This window comes from Lolium perenne, chromosome 3, assembly GCF_019359855.2.
Source record: "Lolium perenne isolate Kyuss_39 chromosome 3, Kyuss_2.0, whole genome shotgun sequence".
In the NCBI taxonomy this organism is placed as follows: domain Eukaryota; kingdom Viridiplantae; phylum Streptophyta; class Magnoliopsida; order Poales; family Poaceae; genus Lolium; species Lolium perenne.
This window is the reverse complement of record NC_067246.2, coordinates 98337174-98347249: the sequence shown is the minus strand read 5'-3', so window position 1 is coordinate 98347249 and position 10076 is coordinate 98337174. Positions and strand designations below refer to the sequence as shown.

At 40.4% G+C, this 10076-nt stretch overlaps 1 protein-coding gene across 2 annotated transcripts; it reads right to left on the bottom strand.

Moving 5' to 3' along the window:
• Nucleotides 1-2247: 2247 nt before the first annotated feature.
• On the bottom strand, nt 2248-9381 carry LOC127341972 (U11/U12 small nuclear ribonucleoprotein 59 kDa protein). 2 transcript variants are annotated; one of them, XM_051367912.2, is made up of 11 exons: nt 9148-9381; nt 8274-8516; nt 7771-8146; nt 7570-7653; nt 7397-7462; nt 6804-6876; nt 5926-6311; nt 5347-5387; nt 4657-4794; nt 3596-3721; nt 2248-2852 (listed from the first exon to the last, which is right to left on the bottom strand). In XM_051367912.2, exons 2-9 carry the CDS (start codon nt 8468-8470, stop codon nt 4716-4718), a joined length of 1302 nt encoding a protein of 433 aa, XP_051223872.1. In that variant the 5' UTR covers nt 8471-8516; nt 9148-9381; the 3' UTR covers nt 2248-2852; nt 3596-3721; nt 4657-4715. The 2 variants fall into 2 exon arrangements, with proteins under 2 accessions (XP_051223872.1, XP_051223873.1); XM_051367913.2 differs by lacking the exon at nt 3596-3721.
• Nucleotides 9382-10076: the final 695 nt, after the last annotated feature.

Here is a 10076-nt window from a genome sequence, read left to right as displayed (position 1 = left end):
CACCTCGAAAGCTGCAACAACACAACCTCAATAGACCGATGGCCCGAGCCGCATCGACGACGGATCTACTGGGACACAAAATCTGCAGCACCACCACTTCTCTACAGATCACACCACCGTGCGTCGTCGAGGAAGGCGATTGACGCTACTGTGTCGACCAGGGAGCTCCGCCCTGGCCGCTGCATGCGACAGGAGACACTTGCGATCTACCACCCCCAGCTCCTTCGGTGTTGGGTCCCACCGCTGACACAGACAAGGCGGGCAGACGGGCAGTAGTGGCGGCAAGGAACTCCTATGGGGTTGTCTTCTCTGACAGCGCTAGGGTTCGCCCTGGTGCCGCCTTGGGGAGCGACACGATGACGGGGGACATCATAAATAAGGAGATATATTTCTGAACCATCCTAACGAATCAGCTAAACAAGCCCGGGTAAACAAGAGTACAAATCTGCGGTTACACTCGCTTTTAGCTGATTGTGAACTTTTATCTAGTCAATTTTGGCGTAGTTTCTTGTAATTATTACACCCTTAAACTGAAACATGTTGCAGTTGACATGCATGAGTCACGTAAGCAAACTACGTACTGTACCTCTTAAAGGCCTGGCATAACTTTGCCTTTATCCTCGTAGGTCGTAGCATAACCTGAGCTCCGGTTTCTTTGGTGGACTATCTTGGTAGAATCTTGGCGCCGTTGAGTGACCAGGAGGTTGGAGGCAGCTAATCATCATATCCACACGCTAGAAAAATGACAAAATTGTAGTGGAGTTATTTTTCTCGCGAGAGCGACTTCTAAAGCACAAAGGTGGTGTTTGAGCCTGGCTAGATAAAACGTGTGTTGTCTTCGGTGGTGGTTATAGTAATGTTGTTGGGAGTGTTTCATCATCAAAATGGAGTTTTTGCTATTTCTCCTTTTCTTTCTTGGTCGTGTGCATCCTTGATGTCTTTCAATATCTCATTGGTGCGGTGGCTAGGTGTAATTGTTATCTTTGTAATATTAAGATATTCCTTTTACAACAATATAGAAGCCGTTCATAAACCACAAATTAGCTGCTAGGTCACACCACATTGTATGCAAATCCACAGGGGTTACGGTGGGGGTCAAAATCTTGGATTTCGTTCACTGTTCCTATGGTAATGGAAAGTTCAAAAGATCAAAAGTATGTCGTGATTTAAACTTATTTTGTTTTTTCTTTTGCGTCTTATAAAAAAAGTAACCCTAAAGGTGAAACAAAAGAGCACTCACTCAATGCCTAATCAATTTGGGCATATGGTTAAGCCACTTTCCACCCACACGTTTCAGCTAGTCGTCAACTTGTCTGTGACAGTGAGAGCCATAGCGGCCAAGTCAGAAACATATAGCAGATTAGATGGGAGTTTTACCGAAATTGAACTAAACTGGAAACAGATTTCACGTAAAGATGTGAGTCATCTGATATTGGAGTTACTAAGCCGTCCAGACTATATTGAAATTCAGACTTTAATTTAGACCTTAAATAGAAAATATGTGCCTAATGTTAGTTGATTTTCTTAATCGTGTATTTATTTATGCATATACAGAAATCAGATGAGTAGCTTCATTGACCTGTTTCTAAACCTTCCTCTCTAAACGTAGGAAGTAGTGAAAACCCAGGAAGAAACAGACATAATCCCATACAACGTATGACCGTCTGTTTCCTATTACACCCAGAAACCCAGTGCACTCAATAATTTCCCAATGAGTAAAGCAGCACTATTTTTCATGAAAGCAAGGATATATCTTGCCCAGATATCCAATGTCAGCAATTTGTCCCTATGAGCTTTAATGATTAGTGTCCTTTTAATGAAAAAGGAATCCAGCGTGTTTGGTTATGTAATCACCTCAAGGAGATAGAGAATGAGAGGAGCAAGCAAGCATTACAAGAAAGGTTGGGCTCATTATGATCTGTCATTGTATTTTCTATAGATATCTCGTACTGAATGATAGTGCCGTCCAATTCACTAACCTCTTGCCTTCTTTTGGCGTCCATTTCACTGCTACTCGCTCTGGTTCCTTTTTATACTGTAAGACGTTTTGGCAAGCCAAAACATCTTATAAAAAGAAACAGAGGTTGTAATATTTTCCTTAAGAGACTTATCTATGGTGCAGGATACAGAAAAGCACAAAGCCCCAACTCAAGTGAGGTGGAGATCATTTCCTAAACATGCTACTGCAGGGAGGAAGATCGAACAAACTTTGTTGAAACGATGACCAATACAACCTTCGTGCGATCGTAACTGAACTTGCAGAATTAAATTTAATTCACAATTGCAAGATAGGAGTACAATCCAAAGCTCCAGAATAACAAGTTACAGTTTCCATATGTTTCCCACTCAATCGAATGACTAACAAATAACTTACCTACCATTCACAGAGACAATTCAAGCATACAATGCAAAATCACTATCCAACAAATGACTTCAAGCGCAGGTTTCCAAATAATATTCCTGCAATTCTAGTCGCGACTGTTTACTAGTTGGAGATCACAGGAACGACGGCACTTAGCGAGGCTACCAAAGAAGAAGGATAGAGCATGCTGCCATGCCGATCATTTGGCATGTACCAAAGTTACTCTTCACTTTCATGAGGTTTACCCGGTGGAGCACCACTTGCAGTCTATATTTACTGCTTTGATTTGCAGGTTTCTGCTGTCGCCTATTTGTACAACAGTAGAACCTGAGCCCGCATGGTGTCAACATCTGATCAATTAGCTAGTGTATCTTCTTTTTGGCTGTCACCAGTCACTGAAACTAAGTCAGCGATCTATGAGATATCCAGGCAAGATGTTTTGATCCATCCAGAAGTAATACCATGCTTGGACCTTGCATAGATCCTGAAGCTGCGGAATTAAAACAAAACATCTTAGAAGTCGTTTGGAGGCCAGGCTTTCATTTCGTTTGTAACATTTTGAAATGAATATTCATTTCATTTACATTGTAATTCCAGAAATGCACACTCGTTTGGTTGCCACAGGAATTGCAAATGACAGCAGAATTCAATATTGAATTTGTAAATGGCTTCCATAGAAAACACAAATGACAGGCAGCTTGGAATTGTGTTTACCCATGGCATCATTTTGCTGGATTTCCTAAATGAAATGATGGCCCAATTATGTGGCAACCAAACAGCCCACCTGTGGAATTCCAAAATGAATTCGAGGATTCCAGGCCCAAATGATGGATACCAAACGACTTCTTAGTTTAAGTCTTTACAGGCTTCTTAGTTTAAGTCTTTACAGGCCTTTGATCTCACAAAAAATGCCTCGCAACCTGTATTACTTTGGAACCATGCACAGAAAATTTTGTAGCGTTGCTGTTGTGTGGTAAAACGAAATATTTTGCAGTTCCTTGATCTAACGATCTTGTGCAAAGTCAAAATACCATAGAGTAACAATCAGAGGGAAATCAACCCGCCATCATATTTTAATTTTCCAATGGCTCTCAGTTTTTCACCATTAAACACTACTCTCTAATTCTCTATGCATTATAAACTACCACAATGAGATTAAAAAAAGAATTTTCATTTCGTTCATGTCATGTTCTAGTGGTCGTTATGAACTACTCAAAGGGTCACAGAAAGTACCTGTGGTTACCCTTCTCAACATAAATATCTCCATCATGCTGGAATGGAGCCACCACTATTGATTATCTTTTCAGAAAGTCACAGACATCGTTAGTCAAAAAAGGTTTGCGGCTTCATGTACAACACCTGGCACATGCACGGAGACTGTAAGGATACAGAGGGGTAGCTGTCCAACACCACAACACAGAAACATCAACTATTGAGTGTTCATTCTAACACTCTGTTCCTTCTTGAGCACAGATTATGGAAGAAACTTATAATTTCGGGATTTAGGCTTGGTGAAAATAACACAAAGCCAATAAATTATGTTTAGTAAAGGCTACTAAATTTGATGGGATCTAAAGTTTGGCAATTGATTGCTAGGGCATGTCCTGTGTAAATGCAATAAAAGCTACAGTTTCCATCAATATTAGGTGCGCAAGTTTAAAAATGTCAGATTATTAATGGATAGGTAAGGGCATGCTCTCTATCCAAGCAAAATTAAAGGATCAAATTCAGTCACACTTGTGAGATATATCTCAATCCCTAACTGCATTCGGAGCTACATTAGTACAGTAGTGCAGATAAGAATTCCCATTTATTTAAGGGTTCTGGCAGTCAGTATGAACAACTGGAAAAGCTAGGAAATTTGATGGCATATCTGATTTGTTAACACTTTATTACAGTCTTACGGAGAAGATCTCACCGAGCAATATGCTAAAATCCAACTGCAACCCTAGACAGTAAAGACATGATAATCACCTATCAGAAATTAAGGTGCAGATCTTTCCCCAATCCAGAAATTTGGTTTCTACTTTTCATGTATCAACATGGACAAGAGATGGAGCATTTGGTGAACTGAAAATTACAATATCCTGGACACCAGAGAACTTTGCTCTCTAGTTAAATTGGGCAATCCATGGAAATCCCAGACGAAAATCAAGCATTCATCAAAGAAGGTCAACAGCACGAGCAATGAGCTTTCACTGGGATAATTTTAGTCTGACAATGTAATCACTGTATCCAGTATGAACTTTTTGTATCATTGGTTGACATGAATTGTAGTAACTCAACTGGCTTACCTTGCCCTGAAAGCTCCCAGTGGATAGGCAGAAGAACCATTGTTATAACCCAGAGGGATTTACTTGGGCTGCACTAAATACGATGCCCACACCTCATCAGCTGGAGTGGGTGGTTGAATCCAGTGGCCAGGTATGCGGCTGCATGGAAATGAATACAACAAATACATTTAGAAAAAAATTGGATATAGCACATGTTTAACATGGTACAGCAGAGATTTTACTGTCCACTGCAGCAATACATTACTATGGTTGCGATGGAGGCTAAAATAGTATGTTAAATCCCATTCTTTCATAACTCATAAACTGTTATCTAGTTCGACGACACAGCAAGATATTACTACCATACAATTAATAGACTGAAAAATGCACAAGCCCTGGAAAATCTTAATGCATTAAGACCTGATTCTACACTTAATCAACTATAACTTTGTCGCTCATCAAAGATACTAGTTTATCATAGTGGACCCAAGTCAAAGGATTTAAAAACACCATTACATGATGGATTTCTTATGACTTTCTTTTCCAGCTTATAAAGCAAAATGTTAAGAAAATACGGAAAAAAAAACAGATTTATAGAGTGACTTTGCATTGGATGAGAAAGATTCTTTTCAAATATATAATATGGTGTGTTTTAGCTGTTGTGTTCATGAGAATACACAAAGCGGCCTCATTCAAAAGTAAAAGCCTCACCTTCCTCCAGGTCTGATAAAAGAATCCCACATTCGGCGTACCTATAACCAGAGGTGAACACAGATAAGATGAATAACATTAAGTAACTTGAACTAATATGAAATTTGTTTGAAGTTCAGCCAAATCTCCTACTTGGAAGAAATTCATAAAGCTAAATAGAACTTCAATAAAATTATCCTACTCCCTTCGGTTCATATTACTCGTCGCTAATATGGATGTATCTAGAACTAAAATGTGTCTAGATACATCCATATTAGAGAGAAGTAATATGAATCGGAGGGAGTACTTTACTTTCACGTAATTCTCACGAAAGCCTGAAGAAATGGTTAGCTGGTAGCACCATAAAATTGCAATGCTGACAACATGCTTCATCCTTGTGCAAGTGTATCTTTGACTCTATGCTTATTGAAATAGACTTTAAACCACATGATTGTGTGTGAGCTTATCTTTCTGTTTACATTGAAAATCAACAGGTCATGTCTAAGTCTCTAAGATTGGCAAGCCTAATCAGATATGTGTCTCGCACTGCCTTACAAACCCATGACACTTGCATGAAGTTCAGAAGTTGGAATAGATTACCTCAATGAGTGTCCCCATGTCATAGCTACTCCCATGATAATAGTGGTAGAACTCAAAAGGCAGATTCGTAACAGAATCAGACTGCCCAGGCCCTTTTATCTCAACCTTTTGACCTACATGTTCTGTTTTTTTATTTACATGATCACTTTTCTCATTTATGCTTGCATCTCCTTGGTTCTGCTCTGGTGCTGAGCCACTTTCAGGTTGTTCAGGACCATCTTCTTGAGCAGATGTATGATGTGTATTCTTTCTTGATTCCTCAGCAGTGAGAATAGCATTCTTAGCAGCATCTGTTCGAGCAGCAGTTACAGCTTGGCGCTCCTCTTCCTCAACTGCAGCCTTGACACGCTCAAGATATTTATCATCCTCTTCTGGCAGAAAATGGCCTGAAATATAAAATGTCTCCAATGTTAGTTATCGGGCATGGATGACATGCAACAGCGAGAACAAAACAGATTAACCATATCATCACAGCTGGACACAAACTTTGGATACATATGTAAAAGCATTGCCTTGAACTGAGTACATAATTCAAACCTTATGGCTGAGATCTTAATAGTTAATTCATCAGAAAACAATGTGACAGTATACTTCCTCTGTTTTAATACAAGTCCATTTTTCTGGGATACTGTCATTTTACACTCAAATTCCATTGAGAAATCAACATTGTGGTTACATCAATCTTTCAAACCCCTGTCCATGCATTTAGCGCTACGACTACGAGAGAGATTGGGCGGTTAAAGTACTTGATGTACTAAGGAAAATGTCCAGTCTAATAACTGTTTCAAAGATGTTGTGCCCCTATGCCCTTTGAGCATATGGTCCATATACTCATATAGCTGAAAGAGGAGGGGAGCACTAAATGGGGGATATCTTACCTTGTTTCTTCAGTTTTTGAACCCTTATAGAGCGAAGCTCCTGGAGTTTCTCCACCATTAGCGCGAGCTCAAGCTGGAAATGGCAGATTTGTTTCCACAAATATTATTTAGTTCAAATAAAGGCACAGATACCTCCACAAAGAACTATAAGAGCTGAAAATCTTCACAACAAAACTACTGAAGAATTCCGAAAAAAAAACTACTGAAGAACACCAAAAATGCTTGCGCACAAATCTGACACAGCAATTGAGCAAGCAGGTAGATGAAATCAAGCACAGAAGTTGGGCTTTGCTATGTCAAAGACAACTATTTGGTAATTTTAACAAATCTTTGAAAGAGCATCATGTAGAAATTTGATAAATTTATAAGTAAACAAGAGAAAGGTCAGAAACCAACAGTTGCATAACTTAAGGCTTACGCTTAACCTATCTAAGACACAGTAATATTAAAAGTATTATTAGGTTATAAATGTGCTAGCAGAGAATTAATAGAACATAGTCCACACAGACACGCACAAAAAAAAGAAACAGAACAAAACCAAATAACCAAAGCACATCCCACACAAGGATTCAAAATTTTGTTGCAATATTTACCTCCGATTCTAGACGTTTTCTTTCCTCGTTTGCTTTCTTCTTGGCAATTTGCTTCATGCTTTCCATCTGCATGCAGCAACGAGTTCATTTTTGAAGAACAACAGTGATGTCTTACTACAGAAAGAAGTCCTACTATAAATGAAATAGCAGTTTCGACAAATGAGACAGGGCACCTTGCGTTTTGCTATGTCATTCGCTATTTGCCTAGCCCTCCATTCATCAGCCTCCTGATCGATTCTCTCAAAATCTGCACTCTCCTACACAACATCAAGAAAAGGAACATCATCAATTTATTGGATTTTGTGGCCGCTCTGATGCTAACTGAACTGTTTTCACGAAGATATGAGCATAAAAACATGTGAATGAAGTTCCACCTTCTGGAATAGCTCTGCTACATGCTTCCTCTTCCTCTTCCTCCATCGCTTATTTCTCTTGGATTTCTGCAGCTTCTGAGCTAACCTAACCATCGCCGATGTTTCCTCCCAAGGACCACCTTGGTTAACAGCAGCAGAGATAGGTGCCAGAAGGTGCTGAAGTTGAGAACAGAGATAGTTAGCTGCATCTGTTGCCAGGGATTCGTGAGTGTCTTGGGTGATCTTGAGCTCGCTAGCGAGCTCAACAAAATGACAGGGCCTGTCTGCAGAAGCACCACCAGACCCTGCAGACACTTGTACTGCGGACGAATCTGGTTCTGGTGCACTAGCATCGGCTGAATCCCTAGCCAGTGTGATTTCCTCTAGCTCCTTTATCCTGCCAATCCATAGCATTTGTTTCAGCACAAATGCCATAGAGAATCGGGTAGCATTTGTTTCAGCACAAATACCATAGAGAATCGGGTAAATAGTCATCGCTAACTTTAGGGGTTTAGGGAACTCACAGAGCTGTTGAAATGGCGACAGTGTCTTGCAGCTTCCTCAGATGCTCACGCACATTGTTGCTTTGCCAAAAGGAACTGGCCACCGCCACCGCAGGTTGGGGAGGCGGCGGCGGCTGGAAAGGTTGCTGCTGATGCCACTGCCATGGAGGGGGGTGAGGAGGCCGCGGTGCTCCGAAGGCATTTGGTGGCCGGAACATGGTGGGCGGAGAGAGGGTCGGACGCGGCTGCTGCTGCGAACGAGCCCTGCAGATTGGCAACGAAAAGTTGAGTCAAATCCATGGCGGCAAGGCGCGGGGCATGTAGTATAGGTGGGCGGAATTAATCAACTCTTATCAGCAGTAGCGGCGCCAAGTTTTAGTCAGTAGGTATTCACCGCAAAAATAAAACCTCGAGACACTATAACAATGAAAACGACTGCTATACATGAGACATGACCATAATTTCAGTACAACCATAACAAATTTTTCAATCAAGTAAAACAATCATAACAGATAAGACCATATTTCCCACAATGCAAATAGGCTACTGCCAGCAGCACTCTTCTTCTTCATCTATATTACAGAAAAGTTAGTCAATTAAAAGCTTGCATTTAACAGTAATTGCATCTAAGAAACTATATCTGCTAGTAGTATAAGCTGGATGTTTACAGACAAATTAGTCAATTACAGGCAAATAGGCTGGATGCTTACAAGCTTGCAAACAGTACTGCTATTGCTAAGTGCTTATTATCTGCTATTGCTAAGTGCTTATTATCTGCTAGAGTACGTGCAGGCGTGCTGGCCGAAATCTGCTAGAGTAGTTGCAAATAGGCAGGCATGCGATGCGAAATCTGAGGGGGAATAGGAAATTAGGGATCAGGGGAATGAGAGAGCACCTGGCGACTGGCGTCCTGGTCGTTGATGTCGCGCCGTCGCGCCGTCGCCTGCAGCCTGTTCTGCTCCCTCTGGCCGCTGCTCCGCCGCCCGCCCGCCTGCTCTGCTTCCCGTCGGGTCGCCTAGGGCTGCCGCGCCGCCGCCGCCCGCCTGCTGAGTGCGCGTTCCCCTGACTCGGCCAGGTGAGAACTCGGCCGGAGCGGATGGGCAATCCCTATTTGACGCTGGTTGCATTCATTAGCCTGGAAACGCCTACCTTCTCCCATCGCTAATACGTAGTACCTCCAAATAGGCCGGCCCAGCAGGAATTCGGTTTTTTCTGGTTTATCCGGTTGTAGGAACTTTCTAGAACCTTCCAGTCGGGGTTCCTATAGTTCTTTTTTCTATTTTATTTTTCTGAGCCGGATTTCAGCTGTTTTTTTTTCATGTTTTCTTTTTTTTTCTTTTGTGCTCTTTTCTTGTTTTTTCACAATATGGTAGAATGAGAATAATTTTCAAATATGAACAAAATTTTAAAATGTGAACTTTTTAAATTGAACATTTTTTCAAATTCAAACAAAATTTCAAAATATGAACAGTTTTCAAAATACGAACAATTTTTAGATCTGAACAAATTTTCAAAATATAAACTTTTTTAGCTGAACTATTTTTCAGATCCGAACAACTTTTCAAAATATGAACTTTTTAAAATGAACAATTATGAAATCCGAATAGTTTTTGAAAATCTGAATATTTTAAATTATGATTTTAAAAAAATCTAAACAATTTTCAAAATGCTAGACGGTTTTTAAAAATCTGAACATTTTTTAAAATCTGTTGTTTTAATTTGAATATTTTGAAATCAGAATACTTTATTTCGTACAAAAAATTTCAATTTTAACCAATCTGGAGCGAACTAATGTGTTAATAGAGCGATGGAAATGATACCGAT